Here is a 25,219-nt window from a genome sequence, read left to right as displayed (position 1 = left end):
AACTATACATTTCTGCTCGTACTTCAACCTCAACAAAGCAAGCATCTCAGCGGGAACTGCTCGACAGCTGTTCCTGTCCCACATTGCTAGTCACGTCACATCTGTACCAGTATACACCGACGGGTTCAAATCCGATGCAGGCGTTGGATTTGGAGCTGTCTTTCCAGACTTTTCCCGTTCTGGAATTTTACCTGCCCTAGCCTCAATTTTTACCGCAGAACTATCTGCCATTCTTTTAGCAACTCGCACCTTCTTCACTTTGCCTGTTGATACTTTTCCTCTCTATTCTGCCTCACATGCAGCCCTGTCCGCAATAGAAGATTTTAGGAGCACCCATCCTATCGTTTTAGATATTTTTAGCTGGCTAGTTCTAGCAAAAAGGCTTGGGCATCAGCTGACCTTCTGTTGGGTACCTGCCCACGTCCCTGTGCGTGGTAATGAGGAGGCCAAAGAGGTGGCGCGGGCCGCTGCTTCTCGCCCTCCCTCACAGTGCGCTCTTCTGTTTAGGGACTTGCATCCCAGCGTGCGGTCTGCACTCCAGAGGGTGTGGCAGCGCAGGTGGGCGACTGTTATTGCCACGACAATGATGGGGGAAGTCACAACCAGGGCTGTGCGTCCCTGGTCGTATTCCCATATAAGAATATTAGAAGTCGTAAGAGGGAGACTGTCCTGGCCCGCCTTAGGGTGGGTCACACAAGATACACACATGACTTCCTCATGTCCCGGGGAGTTCAGCCCTACTGTGATGACTGTTTGGTCCCCCTGACAGTTCGAACTTGCTGGTCGAGTGCCCCAGTCTGGGGGACCTGCGAGAGCAGTACCTCCCCCGGTGTCGGGGCGGAGATGGGAGTTTTTCTCTCTCTTTGGTGCTATGGAAGAATGCACTCTACCCGGGACATGACGTCTATGGCTTCCTACAGGAGGTTGGCGCCCTAAACCTATAGGTTTCATTAACCTTTTATTGTTTTTTTTTTACCGTTTTTATTTTTTTACCGGTTTTATATAGTTTTATAATATTTTATTCTATATTAGATTCAGCGTCATATGACCCCGCAGTTGAGGCGCCAAGACAGAACGCCTCAATAATCACCATCATCATCACTCATACGCTGACGACTCCACTCTGCACTTCTTTCAACAGAAGACCCTCTCAACAGGAATTACAAGACTCCAGACTGGAGTCTGCAGAAAGCTTAACCTCAGACTTTGCTATCATTTCCGATTGAGCTAAAAGGAATTTTGTGTTCTTTAATGCCTCAAAAAACAACTTTCTCCACCTATCAATTCGACACAATCTTCCAAAAACCTATCCCCTATTCTTCAACAATACTCACCTGTCACCTTCTTAAACACTAAACAACCTCGGTCTATCCTTAACTCAAAATCTTAACTGGACACTTCACATCTATTCTCTCACTGATTCAGGTTCCTCGAGGTTGGGCGTTCTGTATCGTCTCCGCCAATTCTGCTCCTCCGCACAGTTGCTATCCATATACAGGAACCTTGTCCGCCCTCGTATGCATCTCATGTGTGGAGGGGCTCCACTCACACAGCTCTCATGGGCAGAGTGGAGTCTAAGGCTCTTCGTCTCATCAGGTCTCCTCCTCTTACTGATTGTCTTCTACCTCTTATATTCCGCCGCCATATTGCCTCTGTATCGTCTAGCGATATTTTCGCGCGGACTGCTCTTCTGAACTTGCTAACTGCATACGCTTCCGCTCCCGCGGCCCCGCCGCACACGATTTTCTACTTAAGGTCATCTCTTTACTCTCCAATCCCTTACGCACGAGTTAACCAGCATCTTCACTCTTTCATCCTTCTAGCATGTAAACTCTGGAACAATCTTCCCTCATCTGTATTTCCTTCTGCCTACGACTTGAACTTTTTCATGAGGAGGTTATCATTACACCTCTCCTCCCAAAATTGACCTATCTTTCGGCCTTTCCTCTTAGCTTTTGTAAGAACAGGGAATAGCGTTTTTTTTTTCATTATTGTTTCCTTTTTATTGCCCTTGAGCTGTCCCCTTCGCTGTAAAAAAAAAAAAAGTTAAAGGTTATTACATGGCGGCCATCTTGAATTGGCTAGAAGGCAACCTTCCAGTATCTTTTGGAAGTGGCTCCCATAAAATAAAATAAAGTGATATAAGGCGATGGATGGCACACACAAAAGAAACGGTGCTTTTCTCCGGCATGTCCACTTTCATCTAAAACCTGGCCTTAAGCCCTCTGACTAGTGGTCTTTCGTCGATGGGCGGATCAACATCCACCACCTGCAACCCAGCAACTTGAAGCTGCCCTGTTTAATGGTCCGCCGTGTACACACACTCAAAAAACTATCGTTACAGTGGGGTCCGACGAATTTCACACTGAGCAACCCGGTGATCTCGGTAGGATTGATAAGAGTGCGATCACCCCCACCACCTCACACAGACACTGAGATACCAAATATCACCATAATATTAACGGAGTGATTTGAGTGCCACTTTATATTCACTAATTACTAAACAATAATGCTCATATGATATAAGTGACAGCGGTGGATAAAAGTATTCTCCCATGTCAAAGACAAAAACAACCATCAACGCATGTCAGATATAGTTCAGTTCATAATGTGCCATCCTGGAACTAATGCTTCCACTGAACGTGTCTTTTCTTTCATGAACAAGTTGTGGGCGTCTGAAAAAACGCAACTTTAAATTGCAATGCTACAAGCATCGCTGGTAAGAAAGATAAAGTTTAAACAGTGTTGCATGGACTTCTACAGGTTGTTTCAATCTACTCCTGGACTACCCTTCTCTCTTGTGCTGCCTCATTGCCTAATAAAAAGTGAGAACTTTGCGCGGTTTTTAAGTTGACGAATAAGGAATTTGGCGAGGGCGTTCAGAATTGCCGAAATTAGCCGTCTCTGGAGAAGAGTAGTTTATTGAATAGATTGCATGCAGGAGTTGATTTGTCTAACATGTTGGTATAATGACTCGCCGAGAATTATTAGAGAATTAATCTTATTGGGTGCATTCCATGATTGTTTCGAGATAGCGAATACTGTGACCCGAGCAGTGCATGCTACACTAGTGAAACCATTTCCAATGTTATCTTTCCATTTGGGTGATGTCAAGTTTATAATCCACTATAAATCTATCATAAGGGTTAGCTAAGTTTTACGTAACCTCCTAGGCTCAGTGGAGCCATATGTGGCGATCAGTCAGTGGGATTCACTCAGATATCCAAATCCTGAGTGACTAATCACCGCAAGGTGTTTATCATATTGTCTCCTAAATGGACGAAATTTTAATTCTTCACTTGTGCTCCAAACACTACAATAGTATAGCTACATAGCACAGATTAAGTGACTTCGACTAAGACTCCACCTGTGTGTTTCATGAAGCGTTACTGTGCCAGCTCAAATTCTACTGCTTCATTTACGAGTCCCGCTCACTTGGTTCAGGCAAGTGAACCCACACCCAACACACGCAGTGATACCAACATGAGTAGCCTGTTCTCAATGGCTTCGTCCTTGGTGTCAGTTTGTATCGTGCTGAATGTGTAATGAGTTTTTTGAGTGTGTGTACAATTACACAAAGTACTCAGCCCAGCGAGCCCTCTTCCCATCCATGTCCAAAACGTATAAAAGATATATATTTTTTTTTTTTACAGCAAAGGAGACAGTTCAAGGGCACACAAAAAGCAAACATTAATGAAAAAAAAAGCCCGCTACTCACTGCTCCTAAAAAGAATCCAAAGAGGTGGCCGAAAGATAGGTCAGTTTTGGGAGGAGAGGTGTCCTGATACCCTCCTCTTGAAAGAGTTTAAGTCGTAGGCAGGAGGAAATACAGATGAAGGAAGATTGTTCCAGAGTTTACCAGCGTGAGGGATGAAAGAGTGAAGATGCTGGTTAACTCTTGCATAAGGGGTTTGGACAGTATAGGGATGAGCATGAGTAGAAAGTCGAGTGCAGCAGGGCCGCGGGGGGGAGGCATGCAGTTAGCAAGTTCAGCAGCGCAGTCAGCGTGGAAATATCGATAGAAGATAGAAAGAGGCAACATTGCGGCGGAATTTAAGAGGTAGAAGACTATCAGTATGAGGAGGAGAGCTGATGAGACGAAGAGCCTTAGCCTCCACTCTGTCCAGAAGAGCTGTGAGGTGGAGCCCCCACACATGAGATGCATACTCCATACGAGGGCGGACAAGGCCCCTGTATATGGACAGCAACTGTGCAGGGGAGAAGAACTGGCGGAGACGGTACAAAACGCCCAGCCTCGAGGAAGCTGATTTAGTAAGAGATGAGATATGAAGTTTCCAGTTGAGATTTTGAGTTAAGGATAGACCGAGAATGTTTAGTGTTGAGGAAGGTGATAGCTGGGTGTTGTCAAAGAATAGGGATAGTTGTTTGGAAGATTGTGTTGAGTGGATAGGTGGAGAAACTGTGTTTTTGAGGCGTTGAAGGACACCAGGTTCTTCTTGCCCGGAAATAATAGTAAGGTCTGAGGCTAAGCGTTCTGCAGTCTCCAGCCTTGAGTCGTTAAGTTCCTGAAGGGTGGGTCTTCTATTAAAAGAAGTTGAATAATGCAGAGTGGAATCATCGGCGTAGGAATGGATAGGACAGTTCGTTTTGGAAAGAAGATCATCAATGAACAACAGAAAAGAGTGGGAGATAGGACAGAACCCTGTGGGACACCACTGTTAATAGATTTAGGAAGAACAGTGACCGTCTACCACGGCAGAAATAGAACGGTCAGAAAGGAAACTGGAGATAAAGGTACAGAGAAGGATAGAAACCGTAGGAGGGTAGTTTTGAAAGCAAAGATTTGTGCCAGACCCTATCAAAAGCTTTTGATATGTCCAGCGCAATAGCAAAATTTCAACGAAACGTCTAAGAGAGGATGACCAAGAGTCTGTTAAGAAGGCTAGGAGATCACCAGTAGAACGCCCTTGCGGAACCCTTTCTGGCGATCAGATAGAAGGTCTGAAGTGGAAAGGTGCTTTTGAATCTTCCGGTTAAGGATTGATTCAAAAGCTTTAGATAGACAAGAAAGTAAAGCTATAGGACGGTAGTTTGAGGGATTGGAGCGGTCACCCTTCTTAGGCACAGGCTGTATGAAGGCGTACTTCTAGCAAGAAGGAAAGGTAGATGTTGACAGGCAGAGGCGAAAGAGTTTGACCAGGCAGGGTGACAGCACGGAGGCACAGTTTTAAGGACAATAGGAGGCACTCCATCAGGTCCATAAGCCTTCTGAGGATTGAGGCCAGAGGGCATAGAAAACATCATTTTGAAGAATCTTTATAACAGGCATAAAGGAGTCAGAGGGGATGAGTAGGAGGAATATGCCCAGAATCGTCCAGAGTGGAGTTTTAGAAAAGTTTGAGAGAAGAGTTCAGCCTTAGAGATAGATGAGACGGCAGTATTGCCGTCAGGACTGAGGAGTGGAGGGAAAGATGAAGAAGTAAAGTTGGAGGAGATGTTTTTGGCTAGATGCCAGAAGTTACAGGAAGAGTTAGAGAAAGCAAGGTTTTGGCATTTTCTATTAATGAAAGAATTTTTGGTTAGTCGGAGAATAGATTTGGCACGATTTCGGGCAGAAATGTAAAGTTCATAATTAGCATTAGTTTGAAGGCTCTGGTACCTTTTGAGCTACCTCACTATCATTGACATCACGATAACAAGAGTGATTAAACCAAGGCTTTTTGCGTGAGGAGTAGAGAAAGAACGAGGAATGTATGCCTCCATTCCAGAGACAATCACCTCTGTGATGTGCTGAGCACACACAGAGGAGTCTCTATCCTGGAAGCAATAATCATTCCACGGGAAATCGGAAAAGTACATCCTCAGGTTGTCCCACCGAGCTGAAGCAAAATGCCAGAAGCATCGCCTCTTCGGTGGGTCCAGAGGGTGTACAGGAGCGATAGGACAGGATGCAGAAATAAGATTGTGATCGGAGGAGCCCAACGGAGAGAACAGTTTGACAGAATAAGCAGAAGGGTTTGAGGTAAGGAAGAGGTCTAGAATGTTGGGCCGATCTCCAAGACGGTCGGGAATACGTGTAGGGTGCTGGACCAACTGCTCTAGGTCGTTGAGGATAGCAAAGTTGTAGGCTTGTTCACCAGGATGGTCAGTGAAAGAGGATGAAAGCCAAAGCTGGTGGTGAACATTGAAATCTCCTAGGATGGAGATTTCAGCGAAGGGAGAGTGGGTCAAGATGTGCTCCACTTTAGAATTCAAATAGTCAAAGAATTTTACATAGTTGGTAGAGTTAGGTGAGAGATAAACAGCACAGATGTATTTAGTAATAGAATGACAGTGAAGTCTTAACCAGATGGTGGAAAATTCAGAAGAGTCAAGGTCGTGGGCACGAGAGCAAGTGATGTCGTTGCGCACGTAGTTAAGATGGAAAGCCCTCCAGTAGAAAACCTCTTGCGCAATATTTCCGGGTGATAAGAGAGAAGTTTGCAGTTGATAGGAGCTGAGAAACTGTTTGAAAAGATTATAAAAAAGAAAGAAAGTCTATAGGACAGAAGTGTGAAAATATATCTTGTCACCATTTTTCAGGCACATGTTGTATATACGCGTACCCCCAAAAAGAAAGAAAAATATTGAAAGGCTGAGACGAAAGTAGTTTGACCAAGCAATGTGTCAGCACAGCAGGACAATTTTTAACGGGAATAAGAGGAACTCCATCGATTCCATAAGCCTTCTGATGTTTTGGTCAAAGAAGACATGTAAAATATAACTCGTAAGAATTTTAATAACAGGTACTGTGAAATCAGAAGGGGTATGAGTAAAGGAAATATGTATGCCCTAAATCGTACAAGGTGGAATTTTCGGTATAAGTTTGATCGAATAGTTTTTGAAACAAAAAAGTAAATCCTCAGTTCATCTTGGCAAGCTGAAGCGTTATGCCAAAGTCACTGCTTCCTCAGTGGTTCCAGGGACAGAACAGGTGCGTTAGGACTGAAAACGGAAATAAGGTGATGGTTGGAGGAGCACAAAGGAAAGTAAGGTGTAAAAGATTAGTTAAGGATGAGAGGTTATAAAAAGGTCTTGAGCATGGCTACTCAACTGGCGGCCTGTGGTCCGAATCGGAACCTTCTGAGTGTTGGAGCTGGACCTCTGGCTCCAGGAGACGAAATTTAATGACATGAAGGTCCTGGCGATGAATTCTTGCAAGAGTATTTTCTCGACTGACTGGAGGGCCTATAGTCAGTCAAGGAAATACTCTTGCAGGGATCCATCGCCAGAACCTTCATGTTATTTGATTATATTTTTCTTCTCCTGGAGCCTGGGGTTCAGCTACGTACAATATTCATCCGGACCTCAGCATACGTTTGCTCATAATAGTTGACCTTTGCTCATAATAGTTGAGTAGCCCTGCTCTAGAGAGTTGGGCATGTACCCAATGCTGTCAGTGTTATGAATAGGGTACTCAACCAACTTCTCTTGATCAGCATAGCAATGTTCTTGGATTTCTCACCATGCCAGTCAGTGAAAAAGAATTCAAGACAATTTTTTTGTACGCATTGAAATCACCAATGATGGTGATTTCAGCGTATGAAGAGGGAGTCAAGATGCACTTTATCTACTTTGGAAGTCAAACAATAAAATAAAGTTATATGCTTGGTAGAATTAAGATAGAAACATCCTAAGGAATCAAGGTTGTGGGCATGAGACCAAGTGAGATCGTTGTGTACAGAGACGCAGCATCCACATTTGAACTGAAATTAGTAAGAGGGAAATGAAGAATGATGATGATAATTGATAGTTCACTGGGACGGATTACTGATGATTGGCAGTTCAGTGGGACTGAAGACTAAAGAAAGTTACTTAAGTTTGACCAATGACAAGTAGTGAAGCGCGACTGATAATTGGTTTTGATTGATTGATTTACTGATTGATCAATATATCTTGGCGCCGTAACAGCACTGGTCATATGGCGCCGGATATTATTTGTTTTATGTAATAGAAATCAAAGCTTGAAAACACGACACGGAAGGTTGCATAAAAACAATTAAAACCAAACCAGAAACAATATATATGTTAGGTCAACAATACATGCATAAAGTCTGTGGACCAATCCAGCCCGCTTTATATGAAGCAGTACCTCATGCCCCGGTTACTGACACTCATTTCCCAATACCAGGGCAAGATTGAAAGCTTCATCCCCATAGCCTATACTGGCATCGGGAAAAGCACTGCTCACAAAAGTCCCCCAGACTGGGGCATTCGACTAGCAAGTGGGATCAAACAGTCATTGCAGTAATGCTAAAATCCCCGAGTCATGAGGAACTCATGCGTTAAGCATGTGTGGCCCGTCCTCAGATGACTGAAGGTGATGTGGGAGTGATTAGTGACGATTTCCTGTGTGTGACTTATGACTGATGAGTGGTGACCAGTTATAATGCGGGTTTAATGACTGCTGACTGGTAAGTTGAGGTGAATTGAGAATAGTGCGTAGTTGTACATAGTGTAGTAGTTGTAAAGGTAAATGTATTACTGATGACCTGTGAGCGGTGATGAAGTAGGACTGGTTACTGATGACTTGAGTGGTGGTGAAGCGGCACTAATGAATGGTGACAGGTGGGGAGGAGGACATGATGACTAAGAGAGAAGCGGGGCTGATGACATGACTGGTGGATAAAGTGAGACTGGTAATGGTGTAGCGAGACTAATGAATGACGACTTGTGGTAATTGGGGATTGGCGATCGATGACAGATAACTGTGTGAAAGTAGGACTGATAACTGAATACACGTGTTGAAGCATGAGTTGTTATTGAATGCTGATGGTGAGATGGGATTGATTCCTGATGCCTTCATAACCAACAATCATGAGTCCCACCGTACCACTAGTCAACAGTCTTTCTGAAGTACCAATTGCCAGTCATTAGTCCGGCTCTGTCCCCGTCGAAGGGGAGTCACCTTGTCGTGGTGACGGGGCTTGAAGCGAGGTCAGCGGCACCACCTACCGTGGTGGCTTGCCCACCTCGATAGGGCTCGATGTCCATTGGCCTAGTGGACCAAGTGCTCCCCCCTCATCACCGGTAGAGGAGGCCTACTGGTGATGTTGCCCTCGCCCGCCCTGCCCTTTTACCACCCAGGGCAGGGCTATTGTCTCCCCATGTGTTTGCCGTGCGTGGCGTCCCGTATACTCCCCGTGCCCTCTCATCTGGGGGTTGACTCCACCGCGGGGCAGGGTGTAGTTTCCCTCGGTGGGCAACACGCTCCTTTGGTGGGAGGGTTGGGGTAAGACGGGCGGTTCAGTGTGGCCCCACTGAATCAATCGGCTGGTCATGCTGTCATTGGCTAGGGTCAAGTGGTCACTGCCGGGTGGGCGATCGCAACGGTCCCGCAGCCGCCGTTAAACACCTGGCAGTGGATGCGTATACTTCCCCATTACCCCTGGGGCTGTTGGGGGCGGTTTGGCTCCAATATTCAGCCTCCCCTTGTTGGGCTCCGTGGTGGTTGGGGGTGTGGGGGAGTGAAACACCTCCCCTGTGTATGGGTAAGTTTCCCTTGCCTCGGCCTGCCTCTCTCCCTGACGTCCGCCTGTCCCCGATTACCCCTACACGGTCCTCTCTCGTCGCCACCTTGGAGCCTTTCACGGCTCCTGGTGGTGCCGCTGGAAAGTCCCTATCTCCTAGAGGGGCTGACCAAGATAAGTCCGTGCGACACAAAAGTCCACGTGTGTCTGACAAGGCTGCCTCCCCATAGCTGGGCGTTATCGCGATAAGTTATCGCGATACTTTATCGCTGGTAACAAAATCGGGTTATCGGCCATCCGCTACTTATTTAAATATATATCGGTATCTTCGTTACTTTTGTGACCAAACTAGCGATAATCGCTATTTATTTCCGCCTCTCAGAAAGAAAAAAAGTTGTCTCCTCCCTACTGCGCATGCATGGCCCGGGCGCCCGGTGTTGTATGAAAAAACTTCCTGGTATGAAATATCTTCGGTGAAGAGATTTCAAACTTAGATCATCAACAAACGAATATGGAATATCAAATTTGAGGTTACACTGAAAATCAATATATCAAAGAGAAAAATCATTTAACTTTGCTCTAAAATGATTATTCACTGTAACATAAAATTTGATATTCCATATTCGTTTGTGAGCATGCCATGGTATTGAAGGCACCCGATGTTGTGTTATTTGGTGTCCCATCGTCAAAAGCTGGCGCTTTTGTTTACAAACACTGGTCTCTCGTGAACTACGCATGTTCAGACCAGTAAGCGTAGCCCTGTACAGTCTCACAAAGCTTTTTAACACATTAAGAGTTGCTGGTAGGCTGAATCAGACATACAGTAACTCCCGCCTTGCTGGTTCTAGAACGACACTCTGTACATATAAATACAACTAGTACAGTGTGTCGTACTAGGAACAACGAGATAATGGTAGTGGTACAGTATATCTGATTCAGCCTTCCAGCAACTTTTAATTACGGTTAAAAAGCTTTGTGAGACTGTACAGGTCTACGCTTGCTGGTCTGAGCATGCTCAGTTCACGAGAGACCAGTGTTTGTAAACAAAAGCGCCAGCTTTGACGGTGGGGACGCCAAATAACACAATACCGGTTCAGGCGTATCTAGTATTACCATCCATAGGTACGTGTCAACGTGCATGTGGTTTTCAGGTTTTGTAAGTTTTCTAAAATATAGATAATGAAAATTTGAATTCATCATTTTTGTTTTGTTTTTTTGAAATATCAATATAGTATCGTTTTCGCCTATCGGACTTATCGCTAGCTAGTATCGGAATTGTGGATTTATATCGGGCATCGGTTATCAGTTATCGCCTATATTTGTGTCTCCAGTCATCGATAAGGTTATCGGTTATCGGGAATAAGGTTTTCTGTTATCGTGCCCAGCTATGTGCCTCACATTCCGGGGGTAACTCTGATGTGCGCCCTTCTTCCAAGCTGGACGCACTTCAGATGGTGAATATCGATCCATCGTTTTCCTACCGTGCCTTGCACTCCTTGTTCAAGCCATTTGGCACAGTCCTTCGTATCCGTCTCATTTATGATGGAGACTTCAAGTCAAACAGATGCTGTGTGACCTTTGCTTCCAGCGCTGAAGCCCAGTCGGTGTGTGATCCTGTTGCGACTCTGCCTATCGCAGGTGCAGGATTTCAAGCAAAACTTCTTCGCTCTTCCAATATTTCGGACAGTGACATGGTCTACGTCCCGAATCTCTTTGAAGACGCTTTGTTAGAGCCAACTCCCAGGGACAGCCAGGTCCCTCCCCCTCGTTGGTTTGTTGCATACTATAAGAATGGGCGCGGCAACTTCATTCATGTTGCTAGGTACCTCGCCAAAGAAATTGGCACGATCCCTGAGGGGAATCTGAAAAAGTATGGGAAGGGGGTGTTAGTCAGGGCTAAAGATATTACTCAAGCTAAAATGCTGCAACATCTACCATGCCCTGCTGACAACATGTTTGAAACGGTCAAAGCACACCATACCTTCAATTATAGTAAAGGCAGTATATATAATCATGACTTCTATGAGTTCTCTGAGGAGGAAATACTTGGGATGTGCCCTAGTTATGTTCATAAGGTGTCCAAGATGAAGGGTTCAGCTAACATGATACTTCTCACCTTTTTTGGTTTACCCTCCTTGACCGTGTCAGTATTGGCCCTCTCCATCTTCGGGTAAAGCCTTTTGTTGACCGCCCTCTACAGTGTTTTTCATGTTACGGGTATGGTCATGGTAAGAAATACTGCACTGAGCCTTCTCGGTGTGGTAATTGTTCTGCATTAGCCTCACACTCCACGGCGGAATGTTAGTCAGATGCTTATTGCTTCTATTGCCAGGATGCTCACCAGTTGTCTTCCAGACAGTGCCCACGATATCGCCTGGAACAGGATATTTTGCAACTTGCAAATAGTCAGTTTATCAGCCTTGGTAGTGCGCGCCGTGAACTCCTCTACCGCCAGAAGACCGGTACTGGAGCAAAGACGTACACCTCATCGCTAGGCACTCGCTCTTCTGCCCAGGCCGCTGCTCAGGTGTCTTCTACGGTTTCCTCCCGGCCCTTTGAAGCTACTGTTACTACGTCCCATAATAGATTTTCCCTTTTGTCCTGTGATTCTGTCGAGTCACCTCCAGGTTCTGATGGGGCTTCTCCGGCCTCGTCCCAGGTGATGCATGTTGATGTACATGCACCTCACATTGCTTCGCCAAAGTCCGCCAGAGGTATGAACAAGCGACATCGCGGTTCTACAGATTCAGTTGAATATGTGCCGCCAACTAAGATTACTGTAGGTATACATGATTCTGGGGTTTCCCATGAAAGGCCTATGGAGGAAGATGCGGAGGCTCATATTGAGCTTGCTGCGACCCCCTCTGTTCTAGTTCCTGTTGCTTCTAGTGGTTTTCCTGATCGGGATATGGAAACTGAGGAATCCCTTGCAAGGAGATAGTGTTGGGAGCCCTCCCCGCGAGCATGTAGCTTCGGGGAGTGGTGTGCGGTCTGGCTCTAGTAGTGCGGCGTCCGGAGGGGGCGCAGGTTCCTTTGTTGGGAGAAAGCTCGAGGTCCCTCGACCCGGCTCCTCTCGGGTCCCAGTCTCCTCTTCTCGCCGTATTACCGTACCGAATCAGGTGGGTAGAAGGCAGTCTCTTTCAGGGGCTCGCCTGGAGCGCACTCGTAAATAGACATCTTCCGACTCCTCCGGTGGAATTGTAGAGGCCTACGGGCCTCGTGGGAGGAACTCCGAGCATTGATATTTCGGTTTTCTCCTGCTTGTCTTTGTTTACAGGAGACAATGCTCGGAGACTACACTCACTCTAGTCCTCTTGGGTATCGTGCCGTTTACAGTACCCCTAATCCAGGACAGGGCCACAATGGTGGCACCGCCATATTCGTTCGCTGTGATATCCCTTCTGTCCCATTACAACTTCACTCAACGTTGCAGTCTGTTGCTGTTAAGGTTTATTTGGGCAAATTTTATACATTATGTAGCCTTTATCTCCCTCCTGGTGTTCCTGTTGACAAACACGATCTTGACGACCTGGTGCAGGAACTTTCCTCGCCTTTACTTTTATTAGGGGATTTTAACGGTTGCTATCCGTTGTGGGATGATGGTGCTACCAACCCACGCGGACTTTTAGTGGCTTCTTTTATTGAGGATCAGGGATTAGAAATTTTAAACTCTGGGGAGGTGACACATTTTCATAGCCAGACTTGTACTTTTACCTCTATAGATCTTTTACTTTGCACTTCTAATTCTCTTCCTGATTTTCGTTGGCGGGTCTTACCGGACTTGTATGGCAATGACCACTTTCCAATTTTATTGTAACGCATTGATTCTGTACCACAGTCACGCCTTTCTCGCTGGCGTCTAGATAAAGCAGACTGGCAGCGATTTACGGAACTTAGCTCCTCTCTTCGTCCGTTGGCTGATTTTTGGAACTTCTGACGAGGCTGCATCCTATTTCACTGATGCCCTACATTCTGCAGCCCTTCAATCGGTCCCCAGGACGTCTGGCCAGTTCCCTAAATGTCCTGTTCCCTGGTTGAACGCCGCTTGCACTACTGCTGTGCAAGAGAAGCGTGCTGCATTCTCTCGACTTCATCGTCACCGTGGGGACCCCCAGTGTTTGGATGCTTTTCGGTGAGCGCGTGCTCGAGCACGACGCACTTTCAAGGAGACTCAACGAATTGCTTGGAAGGTTTATCTTTCTTCCATCACTACCAGAACTACACTCACAGAAGTCTTTAACAGAGTTTGTAAGATCTCTGGGAAGTTTTCCCCCCCTCCCCCTCCAGTGCTATCGCATGCAGGGGAGACGGTGGCGGACCCTAAGATTGTTGCTGACCTATTCGCCAAGCACTTTGCCAGTGTCTCTAGGAAAGATCCTACTGCACCAGGGGCTCGTCATCGCCGGGATTTGGAATCACTCGGCGTTAACTTCGCTTCCGCCGGAGGGGAATCTTATAATATCCCATTTTCTCTCTCCGAGTTGAAGACGGCTTTATCCCAGTGTCATGATTCCTCGCCAGGTCCAGACGACATCCCTTATGCTTTCTTACGCCACATGTCTGACTGTGGTTTTACATTTTTATTGGATCTTTACAACTTCATTTGGCGTACCGGTGATTTTCCATCTCTGTGGAGTGTGGCTGTAATTCTCCCCATTCTGAAGCCTGGGAAAGATCATCTCCAAGCAACTAACTATCGTTCTATTTCTTTAACGTTCTGCATTTGTAAAGTGATGGAGAAGATGGTGAATGTCAGGCTTATGTGGTACTTGGAGAGCCGGCATTTATTGACCCCGGTGCAATATGGTTTCCGAAAGGTGCGGTCCACTTCGGATGCTCTTTTATCCTTGGAATCCTCAGTTTGTGAGGCGTTTGCCAATAACCACCACCAGGTGACCGTGTTTTTTGATCTGGAGAAGGCCTATGACACCGCTTGGTGTCATGGAATTTTAGTAGTATTTTACTAAACCTGTTTGAGTTTGGTCTTCGTGGCCGTCTCCCTGTTTTTATTCAGTAGTTTTTATCTCATCGTCTTTTACGGGTTAGAGTGGGGAGTACTCTTTCCGAGGTTTGTCCACTTGAGGATGATGTACCGCAGGGAAGTATTCTCAGTGTTACGCTATTTGCTGTGGCTATTAATGGAGTCGTTGGTGTCCTGCCTGATGGAGTTCATAGCTCCTTATATGTAGACGATTTATCCATTTCGTTTTCTGCGGCAAGGATGTCGTTGATTGAACGAAAACTGCAATTGACTATTAATAGAGTCGCCAGTTGGGCAAATACGCGCGGCTTTCGATTTTCGTCCTCAAAGACAGTAGCTATGCATTTCTGTCGTCTTCGAGGCGTTCATCCGGACCCTGACTTATATCTTGGTAATAGGCGACTGTCCTGTGTAGAGACGACTCGTTACCTCGGCCTTTTATTTGGTAGCCGTCTAACCTGGGTGCCTCATTTACGTTACGTTAAGGCGGCTTGTCAGAGAGCCCTGTGTTTTAGCTCATACCTCTTGGGGTGCAGACAGGGACACGCTACTCCTCCTCCACAGAACACTCATCCTTTCCTAGTTGGAATATGGCTACGAGGTATACTCCTCCACCAAGGAGGCTCACCTACGCGTGTTGGACTCAGTGCATCACGCCGGGGTCCGCTTGGCTACTGGTGCATTCCGGTCTTCACCGATACCTAGCCTCCTCATGGATGCTGGCGTCCTGCCTCTGGATTTGAGACGCCAGTCCTCTCTATTCCGTTGCTGGTTCCGCGTCCAACGCCTTCCAGAATCAGCTCCTTGTGTGTCAATTTTGCGGGATTCCCGTTCGCCTGCATATGATGAGCGACCTAGTCTCCCTAAACCTTTTGGGTTTCGGGTAGCGTCTGCCATGACACCGTTGTCTTTCCCTCCCATTCCTATCTGCCCTTATCGAGTACCTAGAGTTGGATAGAGTCAGCGCGCGACCTTCCTGAGTCAGCGCGCGACCTTCCTCAGTCAGCGCGCGACCTTCCTTGGGTTCACACGTGACTTTACCCCGCTGCTGTGTGGTGCCAACTCGCTCTTTCCTCTGTTTTCCTCTGCTTTCGCGGTGTGAGGCGTTCTGTGCTTCTGTGAACTGCTGCTGTACTGGAGGACTACAAAACCAGGAGGATTACCCCGCCTTCTACTACAGACCGCTAAGTGTTCTGATTTAGTATTTACTTAGTTAGATAGTGATCCACAGTTACTCCTAGGACAAGTGTATTAAGCTCCCCACATCTACACTAAATTCAACATTCTTTCACGCCAACCCAGTGCTACACGGTTTTATATTGCTTTTGTGTTTTTTATATTGCTTTTGTGTTTTCTTCTCCTTCTATTATTAGGATACTTTACTGTGCTGTGATAATAGGACTACGTGAATCAGGCGCGCTAAGCTACGTTAATTTCTAAGTCCACACAAAACACTAGATAATCCACTTTCCGCGCAAACCTAGTGAACACAGTTATTATCTTCTTTACATAAGTGATTTCTCAGTATATTAATATTGGCCTATGTTTTGTCTTGGTGGGTAGAAATAACCGCGCCTTTTTACCCGAGACACACCCTTTTCCCCGGGGAATTGACCTGACTGCGACCTCACAGCAGCTGTTGGTTTGTTTTCCTAGATACACATTTTTGACCTGACGACCTCACCGCAGCTGCGTACTTTGTTATCGTCTTAACGCGCCTAATTGTTTCCGTCTTGCCTCGCCCATACCTTCACCATGACGTCCCTCAAGCGTTGTTCTGGGTGTGGCCTTCGCATGGCCAAGCAGTACTTTCTTTACAAGGACGTTTGTAGGTTCTGCGTTAAGACTCAGAAGGATGATCAGAGGATCATAGAGTTAGAGAATAGGGTTACGACTCTCGCCGCCCAGGTACACTTACTGGTTAGTGCAGCAGCAACAAGCCCCGCCTCCTCCTCCTCCCCTTCCTCTTCCTCTTCTCCCTCGTCCTCCTCCCCTCTAGTATTGTCTTCACCCACACAGCAGCCCCTCCCATCCTCCTCCTCCTCCTCCTCGACCATCTCCGATCTCCCCGCTTCCCACCCCTCCTTCTCCTCTTCTTCCTCTTCTTCCTCCTCCTCCTCCTCCTCCTCCTCGCCTTCCTCATTCGTCCCCCCTCTCCCCTCTCCCCGCCCACCCTACTCCTCCTCCTCCTCTCCCTCTTTCTCCTCCTTGTCCTCCGCCTCTTCGCTCGTCCCTCCCTCCCACCTGTCCTTCACCTTCCCTTTCCCCCTCTTCCTCCTACCTCTCCTCGTCCGTTCCTCCGTCCCCCACCTCACTCTCCCTTTCACCTCCTCTTCCTTCCTCCTCCTCCTCCTCCTCCTCCCCGTCCCCCTCCTCCTCCTCCTCCTCCTCCTCCTCCTCCTCCTCCGCCTCCAATTCCTCGCCTTCCTCTTCCGTCCCCCCTCTCCCCTCTTCCCGCCCACTCTCCTCCTCCTCCTCCTCCTCTCCCTCTTTCTCCCCCTTGTCCTCCGCCTCCTCGCTCGTCCCTCCCTCCAACACCTGTCCCATACCTTCCCTTTCCCCCTCTTCCTCCTCCCTCTCCTCGTCCGTTCCTCCCACCCCCACCACACCTCCCTTTCTCCTTCTTCCTCTTCCTCCTCCTCCTCCCCCTTTCCACCTTCCACCTCTTCCACAATTTGTCCTCGTTCTTCACAGCAGGTCCCTCCCCTCCCCCCTTCACCCCCCCCCTCCTGGCCCCTCTTCCGACCGTCGGGTTCTTGTTGTTGGTGATAGTCAGGTTCGTTATGTTGACAGGTATTTTTGCTCCAAGGATAAGAACAGGACGAGGGTGTGTTTCCCAGGGGCAGGGGTGGGCCATATATCAGACAGGATTGAGGCGTGTATGGCAAGCGAGGGATCGAACTCCATTGTCTTTCTCAGCTGTGGCGGAAACGACGTTTCTCGTGTGCCAAGCGAGGACCTTCTCAGGCGTTTTAGAGAATTGTTAGGCAGGATACGTGACGCTGGTGGGTCGCCAGTAGTGTGTGGCGTCCTGCCAAGGAGGGGCGTTGGCGATGGATGGCTGTCCAGGGCGATAGCAGTGAACAGCAGACCTGCTGAGCACTGCGAGCGAAATGGGTGGCTGTTCGTCGACAATTGGGACCTCTTCTTTGGCAACGACGCCCTCTACGCCCGTGACGGGATACACTTGACGTTCAAGGGTGTTGAGGCTCTCTCAGACTCCCTTGAGCGAGCACTTGGTACCCTGAGGGATTTTTAGTATAGGCGAGGGAGGAGTAATGGGAGCAATGGGAGGAGTAATGGGAGGGGACATCTAGCTCATAATATAACCAGGCAGCTTAGAAGTAATTCTAGGGGAGTAACAGAGGACGGGCTAAGAATCTTCTATACTAACAACAGGAGCCTCAGAAACAAGATAGACTTACTAAGGGGTGAAGCTTGTTCAGAAAATTTTGACATAATAGCGATCACTGAGACATGGATAGACACTGCTAATAGAAATTTTAGATCAGAATTTGAAAAAACGGGTTATCAGATGTTTCACAAAGACAGAAGGGGCAGAAAGGGAGGTGGAGTTGCGCTATATGTTAAAGACTCACTTAAATGTTTAGTTAACAAATCAGTCAAAACTAACATGGATTCAGAATCAGTTTGGGTGGACGTTTACAAAGGGAAAGAAAAACTAACTCTAGGAGTTATATACAGGCCACCCAACCTTAACAGGCAGGACACGAGTATATTACTACAGGAGATTGGCAGGGCGAGTATGAGTAGAAATGTCTGCGTAATGGGGGACTTTAATTATAGGAATATAGACTGGGAAGATCTAGTGGGTGACCTGGAAGCCGAGGACTTTCTTGAAGTTATACAAGATAACTTCCTTAAGCAGGTAGTTACTGAGCCTACCAGAGGAGATAACATATTAGACTTAGTCATAACCAATAATGGGAACTTGCTACGTGAGTTGGAGGTGGGCGGAGAGTTAGGAAATAGTGATCACAGAACGGTTCGTTTTAGCTTAGACTGGGCGGTAACCCGCGAACCAAACCCAGTGTTAGTGCCAGATTTTAGAAGAGCAAACTACGAGGGGCTTCGAAGACATCTTGAAGGGGAAAACTGGGATAATTTAGGGATTCATAAGGGCCAGAACTGCGGATTAGAGAGCCAGGAGAACCAGGTAGAAATGTCTTACAATAATTTAGTTAGAGTAATAGTAGAGGGGCAAGAACAGCATATACCACAGCGAACACTTAGAAAAGAAAACAATGATCCTAAGTGGATGACTCGTGGACTAAAACACGAGATTGGGTTAAAGAAGGGAATTTATCAGAAAATAAAGAATGGGGAAACACATCTCAGGGGCCGGTACGTCGAACTATCTAGATTAGTTAAGAAAAACACCAGGATAGCAAAAAAGAACTATGAGATCAAAGTAGCAAATGAGGCGAAAAGTAATCCTAAGGGCTTCTTTCAGATGTATAGAACAAAAACACGGGAGAAAATTGGACCGCTGAAAACAAACACAGGGGAGCTAGTAGAAAATTACGAAAATATGAGCACATTGTTGAACGACTACTTCCTTTCAGTATTCACACAGGAGGATCGAACGACTATACCGGAAAGAGTTCAGGTGTACGAGGGCGGGATGGCGACAAATTGAGGGATATAATCATTACCAGGCAAGTAGTTCAGGATGAGATAGATAAGCTTAAGAAGAACAAGTCGCCAGGTCCTGACGGGATATTTCCGAGGGTATTAAAGGAGTTAGGTGATATAATCAGTGACCCACTAACCGACATCTTTAAGATGTCGGTAAATACAACTATGTGCCGAGCCTATGGAAAGTAGCTAATGTGACGCCGATTTTTAAAAAGGGGACAGGTCAGTTGCTTCAAACTATCGCCCAATTAGCTTAACATCGGTTATAGGGAAGATGCTGGAGTCCATAATAGCCAGGAACATTCAGGAGCATTTAGAGAAACATAGCTTAATTCACGACTCGCAGCATGGGTTCACAAAGGTAGGTCATGCCTCACCAATCTCTTGTCCTTCTACAATAAAGTATTTGAGGCGGTTGACAGAGATGAAAATTATGATGTAATCTATCTTGATTTTAGTAAAGCGTTTGACAAAGTTCCTCACCAACGACTGTTGCTTAAATTACAGGCTCACGGAGTAGAGGGTAAAGTTTTGAACTGGGTCAAGGCGTGGCTTAGCAATAGGAAGCAAAGAGTGCAAATCAATGGTAAAAGATCTGACTGGGGATGTGTTACGAGTGGGGTCCCACAAGGTTCGGTATTAGGTCCACTTTTGTTTATTATTTATAACAATGACTTAGACACAGGAATTAGTAGTGATGTTAGTAAATTTGCAGATGATACCAAGATCGGTAGAGTAATTGAGTCGGATCAGGACGCTAGTATTCTCCAAGGTGAACTCAACAGATTATATGACTGGGCGGATAAATGGCAGATGGAGTTCAATGTAGGGAAGTGCAGTATTCTGAGTGTAGGTAGGAACAACCCCTCACATAACTATTGCTTAAATGACACTCTCATAAGTAGGTCTGGGTGCGAGAGGGATTTAGGGGTCTTAGTGAGTTCTGATCTCCGTCCAAGGGCACAATGCATTCAAGCTAGAAATCGAGCTAATAGGGTACTGGGATTTATTTCAAGGAGCGTAAGCAACAGAAGCCCCGAAGTCTTCCTCAAATTATATTTAGCATTAGTTAGACCTCATCTTGACTATGAGGTTCAGCTCTGGTCACCCTACTATAGAATGGATATCAAAATGTTAGAATCGGTGCAGAGGAGGATGACTAAGATGATTCAGGGGTTGAGAAACTTGCCATACGAGGAAAGACTCAAACAGTTAAACTTGCATTCTCTAGAAAGGCGAAGGGTGCGTGGAGACATGATCGAGGTTTATAAATGGATGAAGGGCTTTAATAAGGGAGACATTCATAAGGTTTTGTTGGTAAGAGAACCGGGTAGGACACGAAGTAACGGGTTTAAACTGGATAAATTCAGATTCAACAGGGACATAGGCAAAAATTGGTTTACTAACAGGGTGGTGGATGAGTGGAATAGGCTTAGCAGTCATGTGGTGAGTGCCAATACAATTGTCACATTCAAAAATAGACTAGATAAATTCATGGACAGCGATATTAGGTGGGGTTAGATACACGGGAGCTTAGGGTCAAAGGAGCTGTCTCGTACAGGCCTACCGGCCTCTTGCAGACTCCTGCGTTCTTATGTTCTTATGTTGCCCGGTGTATCCCTGTGTTCTCCCACTATAGATAGTAAGAGGGATTTACCGCCATCTGCGTCCCGAGCCTTATTTTTAGAGCATTTCACTGAACACTCGGACTCCATCCCTGTCTTTACTGATGGCTCTAAATTGGATGCTGGAGTTGGCTTTGGTGTTGTGTTCCCCTCCTTCTGTCGGGGAGGTAGTTTTTCCTCTGTTGCTTCTGTATTTACTGCAGAGCTGTCTGCAATAGTCCTCTCTCTAAAGATTATTTTTACGCTTCCTGTGGACTCTTTTATGATCTTTAGTGATTCTCGTAGCGCTCTTTCTGCGCTGGGCTCCTTTACTCCCTCTGTTAATCCCCTAGTTTTATCTGCTCTCGAGTGGCTGTATTTGCTCAGCAACAGGGGATATCGCGTTGGGTTTTGTTGGGTTCCAGGACACGTTGGCGTACCCCGGGAACGAACGAGCTGATGGACTTGCAAGGGAGGCAGCAGCTAGAGCTGCCCCTCCTAGTGCTGTCCCATGTACAGATATGTTTCCAGAGATTCGCAAGGCAATTCTTGCCAGTTGGCAGGAGAGGTGGAATGCTCGGGGTGCGACTTCCATAATGGGAGAAATTACCAGGACTGTGTCTCGTCCTTGGTCATACGAAAGTGTCCGTGACCGTCGCTCGCAGACAGCCTTGACCCGTCTTCGGACGGGTCATACGCGTCTAACACATGGTTACCTCATGTTCCGGGGGGTACAGCCTTATTGTGATGACTGCTTGGTTCCCCTGACTGTGCGGCACTTGCTGGTCGAGTGCCCCAGTTTGGGGGACCTGCGAGTGCGATACCTGTCGCAGTGTCGGGGAGAAGACGGATCATTCCGTCTCTCGCTGATGCTGGGAGGGAGCTGCCTTTCCCCGGGACATGAGGTAATTCTCTTAATGGAGAAGGCTGGCCTTCTCCATGAGTTATGACCGTTTTCTCTGTGATTCGTTTCGTCTCGTTTTGTTTGGCTTTGCTCTTAATTTACTTTTTAGGTTCCTTTTTTTAGCCCTTTTAGTTTAGTTTAGTTTTTAGTTTTTTTTGTTTTTAACTCATTGAATGCGGCGCCATATGACCCTGGCTGTTGCGGCGCCTAATTGAAATCAATCAATCAATCAATCCGGCTCTGCCACCAGTCAGCAATCATCACTCCCTCTCTGTCACTAGTAATCAGTCATCATTCACGGTCAACCACCTTTTATAAGTCACCAGTCCCACTTCACCACCAATTATCAGTCATAAGTTATCCGTCCCACTCAACCAGTCATCACTTATCAGTCACCAGTCATCATCCACTAACAGTCATCAGTCAATAATACCGCTACACAACCAGTCTCCTTATTCATAATTAACAATATACCACCAGTCATCAGTCACCATTTTCCCTCTACTACCAGGTGTCAGTCGTCACCTCTACTTAACACGTCCGCTGCGAATGGCACGGATTTCGCCTTCACTGGTAGCCTGGTGAAATATGCTCCCAGGTCTTTCTCTCCCTCTGTGTTTCCCATGTGGTATTGATGTGCTAGATTTCCCCTCCCAAGGTGCAGGACTTCACATTTTTCTTCATTGAATTGTAGCAGCCACTTTTTGCTCCACTCCTGTAGCTTGGTGATGTCTCCTTATAGGAAATCCGCAGTCAAGGGGTTAACTACCAGACATCACTCATCAATTCCGCTCCACTACCAGTCCAACACCAGTGCCTCTCCAGCCGTCAGTCCCGCTTAAGCTTAACCTCCAATCATCACTAATGAGACCCAATTTACAGCTGGTCAACACTCATCTGACTCGCCTTACTACCAGTCAATACCCATCAATCCAGCTCAATCACCAGTCATCAGTCATCATTGCTCAGTCCGATTCTACCAATTGTTTGCAGTCAAAAGTCGTGATTCTGCACCAGTCTTTCGTCATCAGTCCCGCTCCACCAAAAGTCATCAATCATCACTAGATAATTTTACAGTAAAGGAGGCAGCCCAGTGGCACAAAAATAAATGATGTAAAAATGCCCACAACCAAATATCCAGCATCAGTTCCGACCCACTACCAGCTGTCAGTCACTTATCACCACTCATAAGTCATCAGTCACTCTCCCTTACCTATCATCCCGCCTTCTCACTCCTCTACACATTCACCCTTTCTCTCAAATTTCCTGATCTAGCCAGTCACCCAGTCTTCGATCCTTGATGCTCGAGGTTTTAAAAAAAAACAGTGGATGTGACAGAAGCAGTAAAGTAGAAAAGTTTGATAACGAAAGTTGTACTCACGTTAAAGTTGAAGGCCCCAATGCCAATGCCGCTTGCTGCACCCGAGCTTGCCATGCCAATGAAATGCTCAGACCCAATGTTACTAGCGAAGAGGGAGGCGCCCACCTGCAGAAAAAAGTAAGAGAATCTCTAAGAGCAGTGTATGTGTGTGTGTGTATGTGTGTGTGTAATACACAAAGGGAACACAAAGGAAGAACAAACAACAGCAGACCTGCTGGTCCTTACGAGGTTGTTTGTGACAAGCTACACTAACTATCTAATCAAAGGTGGAAGATGAAGGACAGCAAAGGCGAAGGCTCCTCCCCACCCCCCATCCCTCCAGCCAAAGCTGGCAGGAAAGGAAAAAGAACCATGCAGCATGGAAAAACTGCATGGAATTTATCTAGGAAAGAGGAAAGAACTACCATTACTGCTACCACTAACCGGGCGATAAAAACGGACAAGGACACCAGTATTCGAAAGAACTTAACGTTATTACGACTATGAGTAATATCTTAGTTGCTGGTTGGATTAAAAAAACTTGTCTAATCTATTCTTGAAGGCCGTAACTGTTGTACTATCAACGACATCACAAGGTAGAGAGTTCCAAACATTAACAACTCGATTGAAGAAGAAGTGTTTAGCTTCGTGCGACGATAATCTTTTACCTTTTATCTTCAAATTGTGATTTCTTCTTGTTCTATTTGATCGATCAATTGTAAAGTAATCTTCCGCATTAATATCACTGAATCCTTTAAACATTTTAAACATTTCTATTAGATCGCCTCGCATTCTTCGTTTTGATAGGCTGAATAAATTTACTTCTTGAAGCCTTTGTTCATATGACAAATTTCTCAACCTAGGAATCATCTTTGTTACTCTTCGTTGGACCCGTTCCAACTTTTCTATGTCTTTTCTGTAGTAGGGAGACCAAAACTGTACACAGTACTCTAGACGGGGTCGAACCAACGAATTATGCAGTTTTAATATTACTTTTTCCGATTTATTATTAAAGACTAGTCCGATGAAGCCAACCAATTTGTTTGCAGTTTTAACTACCTCTGAACAATGCTGACTGGGCTTTAAATCGCGTGATTCCAAGATCCTTTTCTTCACTTACTGCAGAAAGTTGTTGGCCATTCATTACGTACCGAACGCGATTGTTATTTTTTCCGATGTGCAATACTACATTTGTCAACGTTAAATTTCATTTGCCATTGATTGGCCCAACTTGCAAGTCGATCTAGATCTGATTGTAAAGCTTCTTCGTCGAGTGTCGCAGTTACTTTACTAGCAATTTTTATGTCATCAGCAAATTTTGATACTTTGCAAGTGAGCCCATCATCGATATCATTAACATAAATTAAGAAGAGCATGGGGCCAAGCACTGATCCTTGAGGTACGCCGCTTTTGACATCGAGCCAGTTAGATGTAACACCGTTTAGAACTACTCTCTGTTTCCGCTCTGAGAGCCAGTCCGCAAGCCAATTGTGAATGTTACCCGAGATACCGTGCGCCAATAGTTTGCTGAGCAATCGTTGGTGGGGGACCTTATCAAATGCCTTTTGAAAATCCAGATATATGATATCTACTGATCTGCTTTCATCGAACACCTCAAAAATATAGTGAAAAAAAATCAAGTAAGTTAGTCAAACACGAACGCTTACTACGGAAGCCATGTTGCGAATTATTTATTGTATTATTTTCTTCGAAGAATTTCACCATATTGTCGCGAATGATAGTCTCCATTAACTTACAAACAATCGATGTCAGGCTAATTGGTCGATAGTTTCCTGGATGAGACTTGTCTCCCTTTTTGAAAATTGGTGTGACATTTGCAAGTTTCCAATCCGACGGAACCTTTCCAGCTGTTAAAGATTTATTGAATATGATGGAGAGCGGTTTACAAATTTGATGTTTGATTTCTTTTAAGACCCTAGGGGTAATTTTGTCTGGACCAGGAGCTTTAGTTACTTTAATCTTTTCAATTGTGCGTAAAATGTCACTTTCTACGATGAGCACGCCACTTAACATCTTTTCGGCCCTTCTAACCTCCGGCGGTTGAGGTGATAAACAATCTTCGTCGGTAAATACGGATGCGAAAAAGTTATTTAGGATTGTAGCGGTCCGATACCACAAGTGAGTGACTTTTTATTATTTACATAGCTAAAAAATTCTTTAGGATTAAATTTACTTGTTTCCGCTATATATTCTTCAAGATTTTTCTTGCTTCGTTTTATT

At 45.9% G+C, this 25,219-nt stretch overlaps 1 protein-coding gene across 1 annotated transcript in view; it reads right to left on the bottom strand.

The window, feature by feature from the left end:
- LOC126980796 (sodium/myo-inositol cotransporter-like) overlaps positions 1–25,219 on the bottom strand; it is a 170,099-nt gene that overhangs the window by 115,333 nt on the left and 29,547 nt on the right. Inside the window, exon 4 of the mRNA XM_050831081.1 lies at positions 23,000–23,104. Within this exon, the coding sequence (XP_050687038.1) occupies positions 23,000–23,104 (105 nt within the window). The remainder of the gene's footprint in view (positions 1–22,999; positions 23,105–25,219) is intronic.

Source organism: Eriocheir sinensis, chromosome 45 (assembly GCF_024679095.1).
Source record: "Eriocheir sinensis breed Jianghai 21 chromosome 45, ASM2467909v1, whole genome shotgun sequence".
Taxonomy (NCBI): Eukaryota; Metazoa; Arthropoda; class Malacostraca; order Decapoda; family Varunidae; genus Eriocheir; species Eriocheir sinensis.
This window is presented reverse-complemented; position numbering and strand designations above follow the sequence as displayed.